The sequence below is a fragment of the Homalodisca vitripennis genome, chromosome 7 (assembly GCF_021130785.1).
Source record: "Homalodisca vitripennis isolate AUS2020 chromosome 7, UT_GWSS_2.1, whole genome shotgun sequence".
NCBI lineage: Eukaryota > Metazoa > Arthropoda > Insecta > Hemiptera > Cicadellidae > Homalodisca > Homalodisca vitripennis.
In genome coordinates this window covers 64,516,176-64,543,618 of record NC_060213.1, presented here as the reverse complement: position 1 = coordinate 64,543,618, position 27,443 = coordinate 64,516,176, and the positions used below count along the sequence as shown (strand labels likewise).

Sequence of the window (27,443 nt, the reverse complement as noted above, 5' to 3'; positions counted from 1 at the left end):
GTAGCCAGGAAAAAATTGGGAGGGGGGAGTACAGATAATTGATATTTTCCTGTAGTGGTCAGAGAGTAAGGCTCCATTTTGTTCCTTAAAACGTTCGTGATCCGTTTCTTTGTTGAGAACGATCTTTCAGCAGAAAATGTCAGTAATACTGAATTATTTAAATTATAATTGTTTCCTAAAAAAGTATTCAAAAAAATATAAATTTTTGGGGTCCGGACTCCTTGGACCCCCTCACTGGCTACGTCCTTGGTTGACATGAAGGATCATAGTCCTTAAGAAATCACACCTCACTAGAGTGATTATCATGTTTATTCTATTAAGCTGATATTTTACTTATAAAATTGCTTAATTTATATAAGTAAATGCTATTAAAACTGTAATAATAGGTACTGTAAATGAGCTTCCAATGGCCTATATTTATAACCTATTCAACCTCCATATTTATTTACAAATAATACGGGACCTTGCAAAGTGGATTCGATTTGTTATCATGTTTAAATTTAATTTTCAAAACTCGCAGATGGAACAAACAAACACAATGCAAGCGCTAACGTGAATGGTAAGGGGGAAGAGTGCAGTGTCGGCGGTGGTGAGGGAGGGGGCAATGATGAAGCCCCTGTCAGCCCCACATGACAAGCTGACGGCTGCTGTGGAGCCTGTCATTATTTACCCCCTGATGTATCAGTTAGGCTGTTTCAATAACTTCAGCAGCCACCCTGTCATATGCATGCTCACCACCGTACTACAGTCACCCTGACGATAGTTTAGAGGTGCGAGCGCGACTGTTGTGGATAAACAATGGACCTGAGCACAAGTTTGCCTTACTCCCACGCACAAATTTGAGTAGGTACGTAATTAATTCGATTGGATCATTAAAGAATAAGGAATTGACGAGATTTTAGCGAAGTTATTAAAACTACGCTTAGAAGAATTTCAAAGGTTGATTCATAAATTTGTCACTTGAAAAAATTTTCATACTACTCCAAGAAAAATCCAAAGGTATAAGAGATACCTATATTTAATTAATCTTACTGATTTACTACTAATTTTCGAATCTTCTAATTTCTATAACGGTTTTAACAGATTTTTGATCTGTTTTTTATATTTCATAGCACCTACATAAATGCCGATTTATCGTTACCAAAAATCTTTGAACTAAAGAAAATGTCTGTGCAAAATTTGTGGCACTTTTTCAGTTGATTCACTGTGATGAGCTGGCCTGGGCGAAAGTACTTAACTTATAATTCAAACGTATGCTCGTTTGGGTCAAGTAGTCTATCGTATAACTGGTTATTTTTAACTAGCGAAATGTGTGGGCCTCAGTTTAGGATAAGTAATGTGGTGCACACATAGCAGATGTGTGCACCATAAAGGGCATTTTCCAAAAAAGGATATTTTGAAGTGTGTATTGAGCACACGGGAATATTTACATGAAAGTTGCCTGTCGGATAAAACACACACTAGCCTGTTCATTTCATAAATGCGTTAATGTAGGCTATGTTGACGATATCTGAGCAATGGTTGGTTATATGCACTTTACCTACATACAGTAGTTATGAATGTTGACGTTTTCGTGTTCATAAAATACCATAGTGATACAATTTTATCATTGGAGTTTTTACAAAATGTGCTATGTATAAAACGTAGCATGTTTAGCACACTGTGTTAATTAAAAGAGTATAAATCTTATCATCAATAAAACTCCTATAGTGCTTTATAGGAATTTAGGAATTTCTCTATAGTGCTCTATTATTTATATTTAGTTTACCCTCCCGTTATACACATTTCCAGATAAAGTGTGTACATACGTTAAGGAGCCAGGAAATCTAATTAACAAAAATTATATTTACAGGAGGTCAAGGAGGAGATCCGGAGTGCTTCAAACAATTCAACTCCAAAGGTTCCATCAATGGACATTGCGGGAGAGATGAGGGCAAGCAGTTCATCAAGTGTGACCAAGAGTGAGTGAATAGAAATTATTTAAGTGGATGTTTTGTCTACAAAAATGTCATATTGTCTATGCTAATATATCCGCTATTAACGTTTTATAACATTATAACACTCACTGCATTCTGTTATATTGCGGATTTATTCATGGTGCGTGTGTTGCACCCATGTAATATTCACTTTGTTTACATTACATTTTAGGTTTTGAAGTTATACGCGGTCTAATTGGACTGCAGGTTTTGCATTGAAGAATATTGACGGGGACGTATCTCAGCTTTGTTTTGTTCTGAGTAAAACATTCAGTCAGTGCTGAGATAGGAAACCAAGCTTTCCGCAGATTACCATCTTGGTGACTGGACTGTTTAACCAGTCTTGTCCTTCGATTATTTTGTTTTCTTGGAAGCCTTCGAAGATTGTTCTTTTTGCTAAGCCCGGGATAAACCTCATCATGTTGGACAGCTACCGTCCTATCTCTCTCCTGCTAGTCATCTCTAAGTTAAAAAAAAACTTCTTTTTTATCGTTTCCGAAATAATTTTACCAATCATTTCCATCGAATACCGCAAGGAACACTCAATTCTTTTCCAAGTAACCAGAGTTGTCACTGACCTTACAGTTACCACAATATAGGATAGCTACAACGGCCGTCTCCATCGACAGTAAAGCCTTTAATACCAGAAACAGCTGCTGGGGTAGAAGGTTCTAGGGCAGTTTGAAGAGCAGCCCCTGACGTTATACTAGATCACCCACCCTAATCAACTGACTGCATACAAACTTCCCATCTGACCAAACTGTTCATAACAGTTACTTAACTCTAATCAGAAACGCTCTTATATTACCTTCCTTCTACTATACACCTTATTGAGCGACTGCACTCAAAAGCCTTCCATCTTTAACGCAACTACTGGTCTGCAACCATTGTAACTGTTTTACAGAAGCTATTAGTGAGAAATAGATACTGGAGAAGGAAGAAAATGCATATATGCACCACTAGTGTTAGTATCTATTTCCTGGATGTCCTATAGTGAAGGTTTGAAAGACCTAACGTATATCAAACAAAACATGGTTAGGCTGTGAACCAATGTTTGTCTACTAACTTGTTTCGCATACAACTTAATTTAAGACTGAATTATAACAATATTGAACTAAGTAGATTTACAATCTTCTAACAGCATTACTGTTTCCCCTTCAGGAACGTGAGGTGCGGATCCCTGCAATGTCAACTGGGATCAGGTCGTCCGATGTTTCCAGGACTCGATGAGCTGTACGCTAGGACCATCATCTCTATGAAGGGCACGGAGTATGAGTGCAAGTAAGTGGTTTGGAGCTCACCTTTGTGAGAATAGTGTCTTTCATTTTGCCCTTGTGGTTGTTTAATTTAATGAAGTTTTATCACTCTGTAAAATTATTATTAATTGACAGTATAACTAATGTATGCTGAAGAATTGCCATCTTCGTTGGCAATCAAGGTGCTTGCATCATAATGTTTGTTGCACGTAGTAAGGCTGCAATTTTTCTGATGCTGGTTGGACTGTAGCACAGAATCAATTGCTACAAACGCAGGAAGAATACCATAACCCAAAATTGTTTACAAAGAAGTTTGCATGCTGAAATGGTTGTAAATTTAGATAGTCTCTGTCTCATAGTAAAATAATTGCCCAAGAGAATAGCACCGTCTTGGGCAATTATTTAAGGTGTGAAAAATTATCTAAATTTGTGATTTTCTTAAACAGATTAACAAATTTGAATAAATATGAATTTCTGGTCCTGATTAGAATAAAGTTGTTCAAGTAGATTTACTAGAGAGCCAGCAGCAATGAAAGGACTTTGGATTTTACCCTAAGCCTTCTAGTACGTTTGCTCTCTTATTTTTGGTCATAGAAGTGTGGGAGACATGTTTTAACTATATGATGAGTCATAAATCATTTATTAGCACATAACATTTTACACTATTATAAATTGTAATTCAAAACAGATGCCTCTCATCAGAGTATAATTATGTAAACTTAATTTCTAATTAAAAATTTAAAACTATAAAAAAATTCAGTTAAAATACTAAACGAAAAATTAAAAATGTTAAACGTTTTTAAAATTGGCTGAATCCAAACAAATTTTCACTTACTGAGTAATAGGCATTATCTAAGAGAAGGTTTTTAATTTTGTTTAAACATTTTTAGTATGGTAAAGGTTTTAAACGTTTTGGTAAAGAATTGAATACCGTAGCTTAATTACTACATAAAATGTTTAATTGAATAATTTTGTCTTTAGAATTGGGATTGGAAGCAGATACATATGACTTGTATTATAACTATGGGGGATGACGGTTTCTAGTGCTAAATGTTTGTTTCGATACATATGAAGTAAAACCTCAAAAATATATAAAGTATAAATATATAATATATACTGTAAATATTTATAGCTTTTTACAAAAAAGTTCTGCATGGTGTCCCGGGCGTAAATCTGGTTAATATGCGTACTGCTTTTTTCTATAATTTATATGAACATCCCCATAGTGTAAAACCATACTTCATTATGGAGTCAAAATAATGTTAATACCTATATCATCTTTTAAATTTCAAATCTCACTTTATTTTAAAACAACATTAACAGCAAGCAAAGCTGTCTTTTTCCTAAAGATTCTATATATGGAATTCCAGCTTAAATATTTACTCAGTTTTATACCCATGAAAGAAATAGTTTCAGTTTTCTCTAATGTTATTGTATTCAAAATAGATAGGCTCAGATCATTTTTATTTACAAAATGTTCTAAAATGAATTAACTGTGATTTTGTATTATTCATTTGCAAACCATTGGAATGGAACCATTCATTAAATTTTGATCTAGTTTCTATAATTTTATTTCTAAAAGATGCATGTTTAATTCTTTAAGAATTACTCATGTCATCTGCAGATAAAATTTAATTACTTCAATTTTTGATTGAAGGAAATTAATACAAACTAAACAAAAAGTAGGACATGACATGAGCCTTGTGGCACACCTAATTCAATCTGCATCTAGTCAGATTTATGTTTTAAACAGTTGCTAAAAAGAATAGTTTTTTGTTTTCTGTTTCTAAGATCAGACCTAAAACAGATTAAAAGAATGTGGTGGACAACTGAGTAAAGAGTTTTGATGGGTTTTAATCATACCTTTAAAATGAGACACCACCCATAATTGTATGATTAAAATTAAGGGATTTAGGGCGTATTTAGTGTTTGGCATTTAATATGGTTCTTATGGATCTAAAATCAAGTTGGTTGTTGGTACACTCTGCTCTTAAAAGAGGAAGTGTATATTAGGAGAGAGTTTGAGGAGGTTACCCAACTTTGGAAATTATGACCCTTCTACAACGTAAAACTTAACTTTCCCATATCGTAAACAAACAAATCCACTTATCAAAAAATATATCAACAAACTAGCTATGAATACTCCCCAAAGTTGAATATTTAACAGTGCAATAGAGGAATATTGTTTTTTCATAATTCTATTTCTTCCAGATTTTTATTTATTGATGCAAGTTGGAACCAAGTTCTTTAGTGATTATCTTCACAGAGGATGAAACATCTTATCGTTTGACATTTTCCCGTTTATTATCCAAACTGCAAAATAACTACCGACAATTTCAATTTTGATATATTGCCTTCTGATGTTTAAATTTTTGTTAATATAAAAACTAAACTAAAAGTATAGCAATAAATAAATTATTCATTTTATGGTTATATAACTTGTGGTAATTTATTTGCTTTTACACAAAAGTTACAATTCTTTAATCCTTGTGTGACTTCAGAGACTGTTCGGAAAATATGTATTTCATAAAAATATTATTAGTAGGGCCTATACTATGTTTTCCTGTAGTACTCTAATAAATGTATTACAAGAGTAAAAGTGCAAAAATATTAGTTCTTTTACAAATTATTTTAATTTATTATAAACAAGTAACAGCTTACAATTGATTGGATGTTATTCCAAACTAAATGCGTTTATATAGATGATAGGTATGGATTTACAATGTGAATAAAACCAGTTTACTTCATAGATTTAATTTGAAACCCAATTTAGAAACTGATTAATTTTTATTTAATTCCAATTATTTTTAATCAGTTTCATAATTAAAAATTAAAACCCGTTTAAACTATAAGCTAGCCGTTTTATAAAAATCAAAAACCTGGTAATTTAGTCCGTTCAATTTTTTTAATATTAAATATGGCATAATTTTTAAAATTTGTTAAATAATTCTTAAATGCAAAATATCAAATATACTTAACACATGTTCCTTAAATTGTAACTACTTAACAACGAAGCTATGTCTTTTATAGCGTCTGGTATCATTTAAGTTATTTTAGTTATTGATCAGTCCATTTATTTCTTGTTACAAAAAATTTATATTTGTTTATAATCAGTGTTTCCTATCCTCAACTCACGTTACCATTACCTATAAACAGTTTTACTCATATAGTATATTATTCTAAATAAATACTTTATTTACATAACTGATCACAGAAGATCAAATTATATATGTAAAACCAAAATTTCATTTTTCTATATTAACTGAAGAACGTACTCAGGGTACCCAGTAGTCATTGGCTTATGAATAACATGCCCAGTCTATCTTTGTTAACGCTCTGTGTTGGGTAATAAGCCCTGGGATTTAGACTCCAGGTAAGTCCTCCCCAACGTTATTAACTTTAAAATAGTGAAATGTTACATAAGTTCATTTGGATCTCTGCAAAAAATAAAGATAATAATCTTGTAATTCATACAGATGTGTTTCGTTCTTCAAGTGTTTGTTTTTTTTTTTTTTTTTTTTTTTTTATTTATTTTTTTTTTATTCAATACATTTATCCAATTGTTTTAAGACATTTGTTACAAGTGCTGTAGAGTTAAATTAGAAATATCAAAGTTTTATATTTGTGTTTAAATATATTTAATGTAACCTAATCATACATTTGATACTACTACAAAAGTATAATTTTACTAATAAGTACAAACCATAAAAAGATGCTTCCACAAATTACTGAACAAGAAGAAAACTGCAGAATGTACAATAATAAGTTATAAATTAAAACTATTATACCATAATCACTGAAATGCAGTTTTTAGATTTGTTAGATTATGTTGATTGGGAGCTACTTTTTTAAGTAACCATTGTATTCTTGATTTTCTATAAAATAGTTTAACGTGTTCGTTACCAGAGGTATGTGGAAGTTGAGTACTTAGCATAACTGCATTGTTAGACTTGTGTCGATTGGAAGCCAATTTGTTAAGTACTGTAACCATTGTGTTGTGATTTTCTATAAAATAGTTTAACATATTCGCTACCAGAGGTATATGGGAGTTGAGTATTCACAATGTCTCATTGTTATACCTTTGTGTTGATTGGAAGCCAAAGTGTTAAGTAACCACTGTGTTGTGATTTTCAAATTGAAACCCCTGATTTGGTATTTCTAATCAACTTTTTTTACCAATATATTGCAAAAATGCATATGAACCACTAAGACTCTAAGACACTGTGTATAAAAATGGCTCAAGTTGAAAAGCCTTGAACGTTTATCATGCAATTAATACCTATGCTAGGTTTATTTTTAATTGTTTTTGCCTATCTTGTTTATCAGTGTAGACTAATACAACTTACTAGGTATGTACCTGGGCCTTAACACAACTTCAGGAGAACATCTGTTATCAGTCTAGTCCACTGTGTCAACAAAGCAGTTCCTTCAAAGATTTCTGATGACACTAAAAAAATAAATAATTTCATGCAGTTTTTAAAACTTAACCGTTTAAGCCCCAGATGACAAACATTGAGATAATAAAACAGTTATCATTGACTGAAACTCAGACTAATTTAAATACAATAGTCTTTATTCAAACACACAATTTACTGTACATGAATAGCATCAAAATTACAGAATTTGTTTTTGTAACTGTAAATTATTCATGTATTTTATACGAACACATTCACCTCCAAACATTATAACAGTAGTGAATCGTGTGTCACCAAATATCAGACAATGTGGTCAATGTGTTAAATATATTGGAATTCCTTCGTATTAGGTGACGTATAAAAAACACCTACTTTTTATAATCATATAGCAATGCATTACAATGAATAATTTATTAGGATAACAAGTTTTCTGACATGTGTATCGTTAATGTTATAAAAATAGAACACTAAGTTTCCAGATTGGAATCTGTCCCCTTAATAATATGTGAAAATATCTTGTGGAATTAAGGCTTACACATATATTAAAGATCTAGTAAATAGATAGTATATGGCAAAGCATTCATATTTAATTTATTTTTATTTTGCTAAACGTTTAGAGCATACCTGTATCTCTTTAGAAATGTTTATTCTGTCATACAAAATGCACATACATAAATTTTATACATAATTGTAGTGTAAACTTTTGTAAAGACTGCAGTAATACGATGAATGTTAGGGGAATGGATTCATGATCAAGGATATAATATATCTTTTCATGCCGACTCAATTCACTTCGTTGAATAATAAATTTCTCGACTACCACGGAACATGGAAGAATGATCTTTCAAATGCAGGAAGAATGGCTCGTTTAACGTTTACCTATTACAAAGCTCGATGTCTTACACGTCTGACTGTACAGTATTAGCCATAATAAACAGTACTGAAACTGAATCAGCTGTAGTTGCCTTCTCGATCAGCCGATTCAAAATTGTAGATTGTTGTCACGGCTTCGTGTTCATTACTTCTTTCTTGTTTGAGGTTAGTTTTTGCTAACATGATGCTAACAACGGTAGAGAAAGTTTTTATCGTAGAGCATTATTTTCGCTCATACGGAATTGGACTTAGGGGTGGGCCAAGCTTGTCATACACTGCATTACGTTTTCAAGAACATTTCCAGAATCACACTTACCCAACCCATTTCCCCGATCTTACAACACCGGACGCCTACGTCTGGTGAATGTTAAAAGAAAACGTTTTCCGCGAAGACCCACCATCTACCATCTTTCAACTCAAAGAAAAGATAACCATGTGTATTTAGGATAATGGAACAACCCCTATTCTTAAAAATGATGCAAAACCTACAAGAACGGTACGATTGTTGCCTCAAACTGAACGGGGGTCATATTGAACATGTTAATACCCAAGTTTAACCGAATTTCCATCCTTTGACTTGTATTTATTAGTCAAATTTATATTTAATGTTACTGTGTTTACCATAATAAAATATTACCATTTCAGTACTGTTTATTTTGGCTAATTCTGTATTTGGATGTACAAAATCTGCCCCTCTGGTGACGAATAGAAAACATTCATAGAAATAGTATGTTTGCGGTAACATAAATATCAACATTTCAGAGGGTCTAATCACTTCTTCAGCCATTAATTTGAGCTACGGCAACTCGTCCTGCCGGAGACGAACGAAAACTCTCTTGAGTTAATCGCAGGCAACAAAATCCCAGAGAGTGTGCTCATGAGTGTTTAAGTATTGAGAACATAATGAATTATTGAGTATGTAATTAATTGTAAAGGTAAACATTGATGGAGTAGCTCTTCCTGTATTTGGATGAACATTCTTCTTATATGTAAAACACATCAATATTACAAAAATAAGCTTCCGACAAAAGACAAAAATAAAAAATCTTTTCAAATGTGTAACAGAATCCCTTAAAAATTTTTTAATTGTATTGGTATTTGGTATAACCATATATAATTAATCTATTTTGTGGTTGCTATATTGTGTGTGTATATATATATATATATATATATATATATATATATATATATATATATATATATATATATAATATATATAATAATGTCTTCTAAATTATATAATTGATTTAAATGTACATAATAAAGAAACCTTCGTTGGATTTTTCTACCAAAATCCCTTATTAATTTAACAAATAACTGGAAGTAACCGATTCAAATCTTAACACCATTGTGTTGTTATTTTTTTATAAATTAACTGTCCTAAATTTCCTGAAAGACAAGTCGTTTTTCAAAGAACAAAACCACAACAGTACATATATTTTATTTTTAGTCCCTGGAGAAATGATAACCATTCTTTACCAATTCATTTTTGACACCTCTTTTGTGCAGTCTTACTCAACAACGAGTTTACGAAAAATAATGATCTGACAAAATTCTCCCTCCATATCCGTCTTCATTACCCGTAACAACCTGTTGAACCCAACCCCTCTCTCCACCCCTTGTCCACTCACTCTCACCGCAAATAATAAAATTTCACAGTGATGGATTACATCGTACCGTTATTTGTCTCTCTGAACAGTCTTTTTATTAAAGGTGAGAAAGAATGTAACCAGCCTGCATTTCTGAGAAAAATTCAAGAGAGTCTTTATTTTCCTTACTTGACTGAAAACATAAATTACAAGTTTCCATCAGGTGCTTGGCTTTATATTGTATGAAATAAAGTTACTGGTTTGAGATTTCATTTATAGATATAATTAATTGTTTTATAAATTACCTTTATATGACCAATATCTGTATTTTAAGTTGTCTATTTAAATTTTCAACCATTGTTGTAAAAACAGTTATTTACCTGCAAACGAAATGATTTATTTGATATTTTAATTGATAATAATAGTTTGTTTACTGTCTTAATTGTTTGAGATAAATCTATAAACACAGATGAAAGCATTAGTATATGAATTAATTTAGTCGTTTAGTTTTATATGTGTTGGTGCTTTATGGGCTTAAAGGAAAATTTGTATGTTTAACCTGTATAACAGTGGTATGAATTAGCAAAATATAACGTGAAAATAGTGTTATTATGTGAATAGCAAATCATGTAATAACTCTATACAGCAACAATCATTTCATAATCATTACTCTGTTAATCACTAAACACTACAAGTACCTGCATTATTATTATTTGACTATTAGAAACTGTTTGGTTATTTCCTTTCAATAATTATATTCTCTTAAATTGTATAATACGCATACTATAGCCAAGGATAATACTCATAGTCATGGGTAGCCTTGGATATGAGTAGTACCATGGTGATTAATTAATTTGTTCTTCTTCAACTATGGACAATTGTTTGCCTGCAGTCTTCTTATCTTACGGACACTATTCATATTAATATAGCAATGAATAGGCAATAATGTAGCAATATTATCAAAATTATTTAAAATTTGTATCGAATTACCTAAAAAACAAAGTCAGAAGAATTAATACTAACATGAGGTTTTAGTAAAACAGATTACTATATAATATTGATGAATTTGAAATTGGCACAATATGGCAAATCATGGAAACTAGGATGTGGAAACATTTCCGGTTAAGTAGTGATGGAACCATAAACTACTTAAGCTCGTGATAGTCAAATTTCGGAAAGGATTTTTAATGTGGACTTTCCTCTAGATTTTTTATTCAATACTCTATGCTTCCACCTGTTCTATAAACTACGATGTAACCTACCAATCATTTCAATCATTCATTATATCAATACTCAGTAAGGCCTAATTTACAAACAGGGTTTTTAGATATGATATACACTACTATCATAATAATAGAATTTATAGATACTACAACGTTAGTGTGAAGTTGATGGGACTTTCTAAGTTTTTGCCACTAAATTTTATAGCTATCATAACACTGAACAAACAAAGTACTACAAGTAAGGGTCTTTGGTACTAGGTTAAGATAATGTTATTTGAACCCCAAATAACTATGGATGTGTGTACTGTAATCTAAACTACAAATCATAAGGTTTAGGAATCAGGTAAGTATTTCTCACTTACTTAAATACCTTAAGCCATTTCAAAATGAATTAAATATTTGTGCTAATTTAGTTCTTAATTGTTCACTTTCATGTAAGTCTTGTAAAACTTAGATAGGCCTAATCATGATTTTTCTCATGTTTTATCACAATGCCAATTAGTTTAACATATCCATCATTCATTCATATGTGGGTACCAATATTACTTTACAATATGGCTTTCCAACATTTAATTTTCATGTTTTCTTACTTTCTAAGAATTGCTTGATTGTCAAACTAAAATATTAAAGAAATTGCAGTTGATTCAGTACCGGTAATATATCAGAATTAACTTACATACATGTAAGTGGTATCAGAAGAACTTGGATGTTTTCTCAGAATAAAATATAAAAATAATTTATTTGTAAAAAAGATGTACTGTAATAAGTTTGGAAAAATCTGACCTTTTATTAACTAACTAAAGTATGATTTTTTTAGTTGTGCAGCATAAGTAGGCTACATTCTTATCAGACTTTTATTCTGTTTCAGGACTACTAGTGGAACCATCAACCACTTAGATCTACCAGACTTGGGCCTAGTCAGAGACGGTACACCATGTGGCGACAACCTGGTAAATATATTAAGCCGCTTAACAATTTTACAAACATTTTGTATTCGTCCTATATATTTTGAAAACTGTCTGATTTAATGCTAAATTATTCTTATAATATTATTGCTGTGTATTTAAATATGAGCCAGCTTTTATGTTGCTCTCTTTTAACCCTCAAAGTGGTATTATCTACTATATGATATGATTAAACCTTTTTAAAGTGCTAATATCGGACTGTGCTATGTTTTTGTTTCATTGTGTTATTTTCTAATGGTTTATTCAATATTTCCACTCTTTGTATTTAGTAATTTAAATACATTTATTAAAAAAAAAACAGGGTTTTCATGGGTTTTTTTGCCAATGTTATTAATAAATACTAAGAAATAAACTTGTTAATATTTTGTCCTATGATACAATGGTTGAGAAAGATTAATTATTTACACTCTATTAGGTCTTCATTTGAGATCCAGACATTTAATAGAGTCCACAAAATCTAATAGTTTATAATATGTAGGCTTATATATTGGTGTGACAGAGCTGTTTCATCTTGCTGTGTAATTTTGACAAAGTTATTCTGATTATTACAGCTATGTAGTGATCATTAAAAATGTGTAATTATTACAAATAAAAGAAGAAAATTTGATAAGAGTTAAGAAAACAAAGGTATCCCTAAATTCTCAATGATGAAGTCTTTATAATTTCTTTATAATCATTTATGGGTCTCGCTAGCATGTCCAAGTTTCTTTAGAGTTTTCTTTATTTAATCGTGAAAAATCATTCCACAATGTTCATTCTATTAAGGACCTAATAGGTCATTCTTAAAATCATGTTGATGGCTACCTGTCTCTTCGTTAACTCTTGATAGAAAGGTTCTAGAGTCTTGTAACTCGGCACATAGGTTCTTTTTAGTCCAAGGAAGAAATTTATTGATGTTAGGATCAAATCGTTACAAGGCAGCTAAGTTTTCACTAAAAAAATCAGAGTGTTATTGGTAACCTTGATGGCAAAGAGAAAGTGCAGAATGAACAAATTTGTAAACAAACTTTAGTATAGGCACTGTAAAAAATAAGCAAATGACATTGTTCACTAAGTTATCAACACATGTGTTGGAGTCATTTTGTTGGATTGGTTGGTTTCGTACAAAGATCAAAAATTTTAACTTAATCTACAATTTTTCCTTCAAAGCAAGGTAAACAGCAAATGGCACAATTGATTACTGTTGACCATTTCATTCTGTTCGGTCCTTCAATTTCCATTGTGTTGGTTTATTAAATTTTAAGTTTGTGCTTGTATATTGGATTGTATATTGTGCTTGGATGACAGCATTATCAATTCAGATTTGTTCTTTTATTTACTTTATTTATTTACATTTTGTAATTTATTCACTTATTGTCAGTGAATATAAAAATTGTATTATCATACCAATTTTACTGAAATGGAAGTCTCTCTTCTTGGAAAGAAGTGCCGGTATTGCTTTAAAAAAAAATTACACAATCCTCTAATAAATTTAAATTTATTAAACAAGGCCTTTCAGCATCAAAGATACCATTGTTGGACTTGAATCCAAACTATTCCAAATAATTCAATATTTTGCTATTTTAGTTTTCCATACCTTTATTATATTTTTTAAAATTTAGTATGTTTTAAACAAGATGTCTGTATGAATGCTCAATATTTCCTTATACATGAGGAACACACTGAGCCATAATCTGTATGTAATATTTTACATTCCTTCTATTGACCATGCCGAATACTCTCGGAACATGTTGAAATGTATAGAAAACAATTTGTTTTCAGATCTGTGTGAACCAGTCGTGCACCAGTATATTCCCTTACATCGATCAAGGCAGATGCCCGAGCAACCACAACAACCTGGAGTGTTCGGGACATGGGGTAAGTGGTTGTAAAAATTAACCTTAAGCTGAACACAATGATTACCTTCTTCATATTTCTGATTTTGTACAAAATCCCGAGGCTACGAATCACATTAGGATCCCTCAATTAAAAAAAATTGTCTGTGTATGATATACATTATAAGATACTGTGTAAAAGTCTAGGAAAATTGGAAATTAGGACTTTTTTTAATGCCAGTTTAGAATTTAAAACCAATTGATTTGATGTTATAATTAGTCAATGCAAAGCAGTTATAAAGTCCGTTTCATATGTCTTTTTTTTAATTGTGAATAAAAAAGGAAAATGCTTGTCTGCAGGTTTTGTAACAGTTTTTCTGTAACCATATTTTAATTCGGATTTGATGGGAAAGTAAGTGTTTATTAAGTACCTTTTATACGCTAAATTAGTTAGTGTTTTTGTGATATTAAAATCTTGAGTAATAGGATTCACATGACTCTTAAGTAGGTTAAGGTACGATAAGCTGACCAGGTTTTTTATATCGAAATTGGCAAATGATATTACTTAATCATAACCATCGATATAATCAATCAATACTGATCAATTATTTTGAAAAATTAACTTAAATAATCCATATCAACAGCTGTAAACACTCAAATAATATACGTAAGGTAATATTTCAATTTTACATAAGTATCATTAGATTATTAAAAATGGCAGTTAATTTTAGAAAACTACATGACATTGCTTTAAAAGAGGATAAGACATGTTTTTGTGGCTTCAACATGTTGGACTTGTACCGAATAACCCATTATGTGAAATTTGTGGGAAAGAAACAACTGTAACTGTTCAAACATGGTCCTCTTCAGTTTTCCTAATTTTGATTATAATAATTTGTTTGATCACTGGAAATATTAAATTCATATTTTAATTTAAAACATATGATTGTTATTGAGGACTCTAGATACTTTTATATCGATTGATAGTCTAGGATTTGAGATGCGAATATTAGGTATCGATGATTACATTCTTCGATATAAAAAAAACCGGGTCCGCTTATCGTACCCTGCCCCTTAAGTATTCTGTTTAAATGTTATCTAAGCAAATACGTGGATAATATAATCTATATACTACATTACTGCTAATCTGATAGCTTATCATATGACAAATTAGTGAATAAATTGAAAAGGTTATTGATTGGTACAACTTCTTTCAAATGTTTTTAGTCATATGTAACCAATAGATGGCATTATTTCAAAATTTCATATTCAACAAACAATTGGGAAACATAGGCTACTTCGTTGAGACCAAAAATGGTCATTGTGTTCTCCAGGGGTCCCTTACTATTTATTTGTTAAATGACTGGGTGACTGCCATGCATAAGGTACTTAGCCAAACGAATCATGTACAAAATAAACTATGCTTGTATGCAGATGACTTAAACCTTGTTATATCTACACCATCACAGAAAGAATTAGAACTGGCTTCAAATACAGAACTTTCTAATTGTAAAGTGCTCTTTCAAACAATAATTTAATACTTAATAAATAAAAAGTAATTTCATGACTTTTAATACAAAGCAGTAAAGCAGTATCAATTGTCTTCAAGTCCTTACACATCAATAGATGATTATAAATTAACTGAAATTGAAATACAACATTTTTAGGACTCTCTATAGATAGCAAACTTGGCTGTGATGATCACGTTGAGCATGTAATAAATAAAATAAATTCTGAGATCCTTTTTATTGAGAGAGTGCGATTTACGTGTAGTATTTCTGTCCTTAAAATTATCTTGTATGCATTTATACAGCCTCATATTACATATCAAATTTATGTGTAAGGTAGAATTACTATTAAAAATCTGGACAAAATCTTAATTGCACAAAAAAGCCAATTAGAGCAATGCTACAATTTAAAAGAGAGCTGTGTGATATATAGTAAGAGAAAAGAAACATGTTAGACTCAATCCACACCCTAAAGAATATTATTAAAATCCAGCAAAAAGAAAGTTCAGATAAAAAGAAGAGTAGGATTCAGGAAGATTTGTCTGCGTTAGTTAGCTTATTTTTTTACTTCAGTAAAGCATTTGACTTCCTCAATCACAATCAGCTTCTCCAAAAGCTGCTGAACACTAAGCATTAAGAGGAAAACAACACAATGGCTCTGTAGCTACTTAAACAACAGACAACAGCTTGCTGAATTAGTAGACACACAAAATGGCACAAAACACAGAGTACATGCTGAAAGAATCCCATTAAGAAGAGGAGTGCCACGGGGCTCATTGCTTGGCCCAGTGACGAAATAGGAACAATTTCCCAGACGAACTAGGAAATTTCTACCAAACTACCATGTATGCAGATGCTATGGTTATCACCATAGCGGACAAATCAATAGATGCACTCACACTACATGCCAATACAGCTCTCACAGGAAGAAAAATATACTGCAACAACAATGAGCTAGCAGCACTTAATAAAACAAAACTGTGCAAATAAATTATACCACCAAAAACAAAGATGTAAACTTAATTCTTCCAGGCATACAACTAAACTCATCAAATACCTTGGTGTCATTGTAGATGCAAAGCTCTCATGGCAGCTACACATAACAACCCTATGTATGAAACTCTGCTATGGAATCCTTGTAATCAGAAGAATAATGGATATAAGTTAGCTGCATGTAGCAAAAATTGCTTATAACTCTCCCTTAGAAAGCCACCTTATGTATGGTATAGTGGTATGGGGAGGAACCTCCAGTGCTTACTTGGAGAGTGCCCATCAAAAAAGGACAATAGGATGTCTGGTAGGGATCAGAGTGCAAGAAAGCTGTCGAGAATCTTCCATAAAATTGAAAATTCTCACTGTGATGTCACTCTATATATGTGAGGCAATCCTCCATGGAGTCTCCAACCCTAAAATAAGGAACGAAGATCTACACAGACATCACACAAGAAATGCCTCCAATTTCGCTTTCCAGATACAGCGACTCACCCTGTATGAAAAGAAACCATCCTACAAGGGAGCATTCTTTAAGAAACTCCCAGAGAACATAAAAACACACCAACTAGGAATCTGAAGAAAACCGTACTAACTTAGTTACAGAACAGACCCTATTACACAGAAAAAGACTATGACACATCAACTTTAGCCACAATCTCTGTACTTGGACGCATTGTACTATTCTCCATGAATATGTCAATTAACATTATTGTGTATTTTCACTGAATGTACTTAAATTATACGTCCACAGCCTCGTATCTGGGTAAAAAAACTATTGGAGAAGTCTCGTCTACTCAAAAAGAAGAAAGATGTCACTTTTATATAAAAGAAGTGACAGAACTAAACAAAAATTGTTTTTATGTGCGGACAGCCATGGCCATCATTTAACGTATCACTTACATAAACTCTCTAAGTCATTAGATGCTATTGGTTTTGTTAGGCCCGAAGGTTTAGTTGAGCAGATTTAGAATTTTGACAGTGATAGTGAAAAAGTGGGTTCTGATGTGCTAATTGCATGTGTGTCTAATTATGTTTCCCGGAATAAAGCTCAAAATGCAATCAACACAATTTGAAAAACATTGAACAAACACCGCAGTTCTAGAATATTTGTACTAGACTTACCCCCTAGGCATGTCTTGAAAATGTGGTTGCGTGTTAATAAAAAGATTAGAAAATTTAATAAAATGTTAGAAACTATTATACAAGAGTTCCGTTTTCTCTGGTTAAGACAAGTAGAGCAGGTAGACTTTTATATACTTGCCATGGAATATTTTTGAATATAAGAGGCAAGCACTGGCTTGGAAGACAAATTTGTGAGGAACTTGATGAGATCAAGGATATAGAATTGTCTACAATGCATTCCATACTTACAAGAGTACTGCTCCACAGTTACTTCATCACTAGAAGCACGTGCTGGCAACACGTATGAGGAGACACTTCATGCTGTGACTGAGTCCAACAATGCTGATAGTTCCTGTTGCTATGGTCTTTACTTCAAATTCTGAGCCACTGATCAAGGGCGAAAAAGAAAAGCGATGCTCTTTAGAAAACTGTTACAAACAGATCCGATTGTACCACCATAGAGATGAGCCTTTATTCACATAGTGCTAATTTTACCTCAGTGATCAGAAGTCTGATAAAGTAATGAATGTGTTACATCTCAATGTTTAATCCCTAAGAAATAAAGTAAATTGGTTATCAGTAGTTTTAGGTGAAGGTAATTGTGATGTTTTAATTAATGAACAGTGGTTCCTTAAGAATGAAGTAAATTTATATTTGCCCAGTGGTTTTTAGTTAGCATCAGCATATTGTAGAGATGATCTTTCGTGCATCATCTCATGTTCCATGTAAGTGACACTCACTTTCTATTATTTCCATTATTACAGACATGCTCCAACATCAAAAAGTGCTACTGCAACTTGGGCTGGAATGGAGCGAAATGTTTGATCCAGATCGAGATCATCCCCCACCATGGTGCCGACTAATGAAGCATCGCATGTCACCAGCAAGAACGATGACTTTGTAGCAGTATTAGAAGCATCATCTTTTGATGCAATGTTCCATATAAATGGCACTCGTTTAATCTATTGTTTCCCATCATTTCAGACATGTTCCAACATCAACAAGTGCTACTGCAACTTGGGCTGGAGTGGGGCGGACTGTTCGATCCAGATCGAGATCATCCCCACCCTGGAGCCGACTAATGAGGCATCACATGTCACCAGCAAGAATGATGACCTCTCCGACCAAATGCAGAAGAAAGAGACCCCCTACGGTAGGCGTCTTTATGGTGCATGCTTGTCAACTTTTACACTTGCCCCTGTTTTAAGTTTTGTTGGTGGAGAATTATATAGAATATCAGATTTAAAAAGATATATTTGTAGTTGTTTCTTTACTAGAAACTGAAATATGGTATCCTGTGATTCATTATCAAATTTTGTTTCTACAGTACAGTTTAATCATTTATTTACCTTGCTTGTCACGTTATCTGTTAGGCTTTTCCACATGAAAGAGAATGCTTAATTACAGATCTTGAAAGTCAATTCAGTACATAATACAGTACATGTTTGTTGTTTGAACATAGCTGTTGAAATTATGTTTTATTTCCAGCCACCAAATGTTCACCAGATCTACATATTATATTACACACACCAAATTCTCTTTTATTTCATTGTCAAGGTTAACTCATGTACTACTGGATACTGTATGGCGCAAATACTTGGAGTTTAACTTAAGCTTGTCTAAAATTGTATATTTTTTTAAATCTTAATATTTGGGTATTTTTTGTCACATCTACTCTAATTATTGTAGTGATAAGAAGTATGAGATAACCAACAGTTGCTGGACAAGAATGGGTGATCTGTCCGTTTGTGAGAATTTGGAGAATAAGATGAAATGAATACTTTTTCTACATCCTCTCTTCTCTTTGTTCTATTCTTCAAGTATTATACTGAAGTGTTAATTTTGTAAAAGTAGGAGTGTTTACACATAACCCATTCACTATCACAGCTTAAAGTAGCCAGCTATTATAAACTTAGTGTCGATATTAGTTAATGCATCAGTTGGTTACCAAATTATGAACATCTTATATTATAGCTAGAAGTGTTCACATATGGCAGGTTATTAACAGAGTTCACAGATGTAAGGGCTCTTACATTAGTGTCAGTATTGGTAACTCCATGGGTTGGTAGCCAGTGTTATTAAAATACTGTTATTATCATGACACATTTAATATGAAATTTCCAGGAAAATATGTGAGTTCCCAATGTTATCGAGACATTAATAAGAAAGGTTTACACCAAAAATTTCATGTTAAACGTATCTGGGAAGCCAAACTAGTCAACGAGGCTGGTAAACTGCAAATTCCTCCATGATACTTCAGGAAAGATTTCTAGAGAACTTGGTGTTTTCCATTGCTATTATAAGACTGGTAAGACAGGTTTTAGCCAAAGAAGCCATGGAGCATTAATGTTTTTGGCAAGTTAGTAAGCCAAACCAGTGAACAAGGCTAATAAAATCCCAATGCTGATGTGACACTTTCCAGAATAAGTTGCTGGGAAACTTGATGTGTTCCCAATATCAACAAGAAACCTTGTATTCTTAAATATCTCTTGGCAGTTGGTGAGCTAAGCTAGTGAACAAGGCTGGTAAACCCTGAATGTTCCATGATACTTCCAGGATGATTGCTGGAAAACATCTCTATCAATAGATTGGTAAAACACGTTTAAGCCAAAGAAGCTATGTATTGTTAAATGTCTTTGGGAAATTGGCAAACCAAAATAGTAAATAAGGCTGTTAAACTCCCAAGCTGATATGACTCTTGCAGGATAAGATTGCAGTGAAAGTGTGTGTATTCTCAGTGGTATCGTGAGACTGTTAATAATTTGTTTTCACTTAAGACTGAAAGATGAGAAAACCCCTCTTTTCACTTTGTGCTAAAAGGACCTTTGCACTGTTTTCGGGATGACAGGATTTTCAGGATGGGTAAGATTGTGTATAGTGGCCACTTCCTGTCAAGAACCCATGAGGATAATATCTTAGTCATGTCACCCTAAAGTAATCTCTGCTATCAAGTAAACCAGTTTCTTTTACCTTCATTATATTGAGGTTAGTGATGGGTTGTCCAGATTTAAGTGGCATGTTTTTTATATACTGGGATGTATAAACCAGCCAAAATTGAACTCTTTTGGTGTTTAGAAAAGTTAGCCAAAGAAGCCATTTATTTTTAAATGTCTCTGAAAATTTGGCAAGCCAAGCCCAACCAGCAACAAAACTGATAAACTCCAAATCCTCCAAATATATTATAAATTATTAATGTATAATAATTATAAATTAACTGTAGTGCTTAGTGTTTTATTCCAGTTTAAAACCCTCCTGGTTTGGTTTACAAGTTAGATGCCATTTATATAATATTTTTAAGATATTGCTGGTTTGCATGTTTTTATATTATATTATTCCAACCCATTTATAAGCTACAAGGATGTAGTAGGGATGTTTGTTCAATCTAATACTAAGTTGTGAATTTATATAAAATCTTGTTTAATACAGGTTATTTATTATTTTGTCATAAACTGTATGTTTTAGGATTTCCATCAGTAAAATAAAGGATGGGTTTGGTCTAGAATTATATTGAAAATCAATTTAAATTTGCCTGACAGTGATTATTTTTACACTAAATTATTTTGTTGATTTATCTTTCAGAACAAAATCTTTACACAGTTCAAAATCATTATTTTTTTAAAGTAAATGTTTTTTTACAATATTCAGTTTTAGCAATAGGTCTGAAATAATTTTTTATAAAAACTGAAATGGTAGAACATTTTCAAAATTATAGTCTAAATAATTATTTTCTTTAAATTCTTTACTGAGTCCATCCTTTAACTTACTGATTGCAAACGTAGCCGATGTTGTTTCCAGGGCGCAGTACGGATAACCTTAGCACGTTAACGATGGTGATTATTATGGCGGGAGTCGTCAAGGGAGTCTTCATATGCTTTGCTCTTATAGCAGTGTGCTTCAGGTTGGGGGATGTTGTGTCTAACTGTGTGTGCGTGCGGGTGTGTGCCTCCGTGTTTTGTCGTAATCTATGTACGTAAATGTGGTTGTGTTCTTTTGTTTTATGTTCTGTTGGTTCTCCTTGCGCTCCTTGATTGTTGTTCATTGTATCCACCTGCCCATAACAATGACGCCAGTCGAAAACCGAGAGAAAAGAAAAGAGATGCGTTGTATTGCGTATTGTCTGTAAAAATTGTATTTTGCCTGAACAAATTCCGAAATGGTCCAGTTTTTATTATTTGTCTTCAGTTTTGTGCTTTAAATGTCTTGTAAAGAAGTGAAAATTACAGTTAATTTAATCCAAAGCCGATCATGTTGAAGACAGCTGGAGTGACAGACATAGTTCGTTTTTTTACAGTCTGCGTTTCAAGAATCAATAATATCAAACATCCACAAAATCACTATTGACAGTGAAAAATTAATCAAAATGAACATGTTCAGTTGTAAAGTTTACTATAACAACGTATGTTATTGTACTGTTCAATTCAGCAATGTATTGTTGATTAAATAAATCAATTGAAATTGTATAAACTAAAACTGATAATCTGTCAGGTTCGGTGCATATTTACTCAGTTTTACAAGCAAAATTGAGTAAAAATCAGCTGCTCTTGTAATTTTCTACCCAAGAGAATTGGTTACAGATACTGATTTTTAAAGTTATATTGTTTTATAGGACACAATATATAAAGAAATTTTACACTTTTCATCGCAATTTGTTTTATTCAAAATGTACTGATGTACGTTGACTTGAGTTATCAATATGTGTGTATACTACCAATATACAAATGATAGACTCAGTTTTCAATCCTGATAATCTATTATTTTTCAATTTTTTTATATTTGATCCCTGTAGATCTATTTTTACAAATTGTAAAACATGATCTGTAGTCAGTGTTTTTAGAGAAATAAAATAACTAGTTACAAAAATCTCTCAAAGTTCTCAAAATTTGCTGTTATCATCTCCTGTGGAGTTTGCTCCAGATCTTTCTCTCTAAACAAATCTCACAGACCATTTTTTACAATTTGTAATCTTGCAGAGATCATCTGTGTAAAAATAAGCAATAAGGACTGGCAATATAACTGTCAAATAGTGGTTTGAATCGGATAGTGAAGCACTTCCAAACTTAAAATCATTTAGAAACCAAAATTGTGTCCTTGTTAGTTTCAAATTTTGATATCTATAGTATCTAAGTAATAATCATTTACCCGGACCCAGTTCAAGTTTCATTTGATCCATGTTGCATTTGTATATACTAACAAAGAGTGAAGAGTGAAAGAGTGTTTATTTGTATGTAATAAATGTTGCCAGAGAAACTCGGATCATAAATAAAACATTTTAATTTCTCAGAGATGGTAGGAAATTGTAAGTGTTCTCACCTTCTTATTTTGTGTTATATGTTACTTTATACTGATAAGAATGGGAATTCTTAAGACAATCTAAATCCCTCTTTGATTGTGAAATTATACATCTTGTAACTATGTCTGATCTAGAACTCCCTGTCACCAGCATGCATCAGTGAAGAAGGCCTCATAAAGGAATTTCTATCCTTTTGTATCTTGAAAGCAAATTTATTGTGGAAGCCGGAAAAGTAAAATTTTACTTAAGCACTGTTAAAACAAATCAACCATTTTGTATTTGGGCAATTAAACTTAATATTGCTATTGGCGAATTCACTTTATTAATCACAACTGAAATATTATAACTCCCAACTGAGTTATCAATAATATTGCTGAAAATAAGCTTTTTTCAGTTCGGCTATTAGTTATATCAGCAAATAGGTTACTTCCATAGTCGCAAAGGACTGATTCAGCAAGTGGCAAAAAAAGATATTGTTTCATTTATTTTAGTGACAAGCTTCAATCCTTCATCTCGTTTATCCGATGTATATAACCTCTTTTTGTTTCTCTTCAGTTTGAGGTTGCTGTGTTTGAAGGGTGCAGGCACTGTACATATTATCATGCCGTGTTGTAGCATTAGCGTACTGTACATACAACTATAATATGTGTATATTTTTCAGTGTTTTACTAATTCTGGTGTGTTTTTCTTTATAAGTTTGGCAGCCATGTTGCGCAGTGACCGCCGAGGAATTTTCCTCGTTAACCGATTTTCGCTTTACCATTTCTTCTCACCTCCCACTTCTCACCTGCTCTTTCGACCTCTCCCTCCGCACTTCTGGTCTGTTTGATTTGTTTTCTCATTTTGCTTCGTCTTTTCCCGTTTTTTATGTCTGTGCATGGGTGGATCAACACTGCGTCCGGCGGGTAATCGTTCCAACAAATGCTGTTTGCTCTCCGAACTGGTTGTACTTTGTAATATAATCCCACTCCTTTGAAACAATGTCTGTAATTTGTGACTACTGCTTCGTTTTCTTTGACTTTTTCAATTTTTCACAAACACATTTAACACACTCACTTTCTCACACTAAATTTTCACCATAATATCTTGTTCAAATGCTGATTTGTATTTACAACATTTTTCATTCACCATTCACAACACAAAAAATGTGTAACATTTGAAAATTTAATTCCTTTTTCATTCAATCTGATTATTTCAACATCACAAATTGTGTTAATAAACTATGTAATTGTACAACAATGCTTATTAATGGTTTTTTAACATGCATAAAAATATTCATACATACATTTGTCAATTTATCATTACAATTAAAATATACATTATGTTATGTGGTACATAATCAAATCTATAATTTAATGAACGCAAAATTTAATGATTCAAAAAATGTTCTATTAAACAATGAAATTGATTATTGAAATTCCATTGAAACAAACATTTAACGCTAACTCTGTAACACAACACGATAAACATGTTAACTCTCCCACACTTAAAATATTGATTGACCTAACAGAGAACTACCATAGCACGAACACGGTATTCCTAGTAGGTACCCTGATGTCCGTGGTAGGGGGGGTGTTTGTAACGTTTGCCCTGATGGCTCTATGCTACAGGTCAGTTGTAGTTCACAAAAACTTCTCCCTCTGCCTAAGGTTAGTTTCACTCGGCCCACAGGTTAGGTAGACACAGTTTACTCTTTCCTAACTCTCTTTTCCGTTCTGTTCGCTTTTTGTTACCCACCCACGCTGTTTTTCCTTTGTGTTGTGGATAAAGGTTTTCCCCTTTGCTTGCACAGTTGAGGTGTTTGATTCGAATTTTGATGTTGGTTCACACCTTTCCGTTTTGTTTGTAAATGTATGCAGTGTGATGATAATGTTGTACAGCTTTTATGTGAATATCGTCTCAAAACTTAAAAATTATAAATTATTTTGAAATAACTTAAATAATACAGTAAACGAGAATAAGATATTGAATGATTAAAAATTGTTTAAAATTTTATTTAATATAATAATTCATATACAATATCTCGTATAATAAATTTTTACTAACATCCTTAATATGCATGTGTGTACTTATAAACAACTTATTAAAAGTTAAAAACTCACATACTTAAACATAATAATAGGTTCTTTTAGAATAGACCTGACCATATTTAATTCATGCAAATATATTAACATTTTCTTTTATACTTATAAATCATTTCTAAATATATATATGATATAATAAATTATTGAGCATATCCTGACTAAATTATAATTTCCCAGACAATTATATGTACTCAGAAATTTAGACCCCTGAAAGTTTACTTATTTTCTGCTTGTTAATTAATTCTGATATCAAAATTATAAAATTAAATAAATCCCTTAAACATTTGAAATTGTATAAAGTAAAATCCCTTAAACATTTGAAATTGTATAAAGTAAAATATATCATTGTATAGTAAGTTATCAAAACCTTTATCCAAAATTTCCATTTTAGCTAGCTCTGTGTGCCTTAGCTTAATCACTGTAGCTTTATATATATCACCGTTTTGGCTTAAACAGCAATGGAATTACTGAAATAAATGTAATACGTTTATTAAAGTGATTTAAATCTTTCTCACTTTGTAAACGATGTTCTTACTAAAATACATCTGTTATAAAGTGAATTGAAAAGAAACATATATCTGTCATAGCTTTATATAATGTACTGTATTGCTATTATATTATGTTATAAATTTGTCTCATCAACTGTTAAAAAGATGTGATCTTTGTTCGGTTGGGTTAATTTTGTTTTATTGTTGAATAATCCTTAAGTCAAAACCATTAAAATACTGTAGACGAAACAAATTGCAAAGGTTTTTGTCATTCCACAAGATTTGTAGATAATTTAATTAGTCCTTGGGAGTATCTTGTATTCAGACTCATAGAAAAAGATCTGAAGATAATATGGATATAAAACATTTACAACCTGTATATAAAAGATGATTCAATGCAGTAATTTTGTTTTTATGTATAAATAATATACTTTCCTTAAGTAATATTTTGGTAAAAAAACATGTATTTTTTTAATAAAATTTTGGTAAATAATTTATGTTCCCATCATAAATTGTTAATAACGTGCCATTCCCTGTGGCAGATACATATTTAAAAAAATATCACACTCTTATCTTTTTCCTTGGTGTTGAGTACAAAATGATTAAAAATTTATTCTTTAAATACATACAAATTCTCTGAGGTTAATCAAAGAACTTTTAATATTTTTTCGGTCTTCAAGAAAATTGCTCTGAAATGTTTAAAAAAACTAATTAACCCAACCAAAAACTTGTATCATCACTTAAAAAGTTTTCCATTATGCATTCATACAGGGTGACTTCTTATTTCCTTAATATTTTTTACATTTTGAGGACCTCGGAATTCAAAGTCATTCATTTTCGGATGAGTATTAATTACTTTTGATTTGAAAATTAATTTTGTTTATTAACTAGGATCTGTTATATAGAAAGCAACTCCATTTTCTCAACTGTAAGTGTATTTCTTCCTAGAATTGTTGTATCAAAATAAACTGTTTTTCAATCTTTTACATTATAAACAGACCTATTTTAGTAGTTAACCAAAATAGTATGAAAAATTGAAAATTATTATTTTTAAAATAGATATACCTTGTTAAAAAGTGTACTAAAAATAATATTCACATTATAGTCTGGGAGACTAGAGTCTACGTGCATTATTAAAACACGTATGGTAACTTGTTCCAAGGACGTAGATAGCCCCCTACCAAGGGGTCCAGACCCCCCTCTCCAAATTTTTTCAATTACATTTTTAGTAAACTATTATTATTATTTAAATAATTCAGTGTTACTGGCATGTACTGCTGAAAGATTGTTCTCAACAAAGAAATGGGTCAAGAACCTTTTAAGGAACAAAATGGGCCCTTACTCTCTGTCTACTACAGGAAAATATCAGTTGTCTGGACCCCAATTTTTTCCTAGCTACATTCTTGACTTGTTCTTCTTAAAATTTATACAGAAATCCCTCCTACGATAAAAATAGATCACTAGAGGTGCTAGTTTGGGTAGTGTTGAAATTGGTTTATTGATCATTTAGAAAAATACCAAATAATAAATTCTTTTGTAGATGATATTATTTAGCTCTACACAGTATAATTAACCAACAGATACATAAATACTGGTTATTTATATATGTTTTTGTGTCTATCAGCCAATGATATAAAAATATTGAAAGTGGCCATTTTCAACCAAATTATTGTAACTTCTTCAACTTACACTGATTTAACTTTTATCTACATTTGGAAAGGTTTGATTTAAAATATATCACATTAAAAAGTTATAACCTATAAATGGTAAAATATAATACAATTTACCATTTAGTTTTGAACTATTATGACATCCTCCCGATTAGGCCCAAGATAAAATTAATGTGG

At 31.7% G+C, this 27,443-nt stretch overlaps 1 protein-coding gene across 1 annotated transcript in view; it reads left to right on the top strand.

The window, feature by feature from the left end:
- LOC124366753 (disintegrin and metalloproteinase domain-containing protein 11) overlaps positions 1-27,443 on the top strand; it is a 492,839-nt gene that overhangs the window by 435,058 nt on the left and 30,338 nt on the right. The window contains exons 13-18 of the mRNA XM_046823354.1: positions 1,853-1,961; positions 3,138-3,257; positions 12,201-12,282; positions 14,059-14,154; positions 18,719-18,887; positions 24,535-24,673. Of these exons, the coding sequence (XP_046679310.1) occupies positions 1,853-1,961; positions 3,138-3,257; positions 12,201-12,282; positions 14,059-14,154; positions 18,719-18,887; positions 24,535-24,673 (715 nt within the window). The remainder of the gene's footprint in view (positions 1-1,852; positions 1,962-3,137; positions 3,258-12,200; positions 12,283-14,058; positions 14,155-18,718; positions 18,888-24,534; positions 24,674-27,443) is intronic.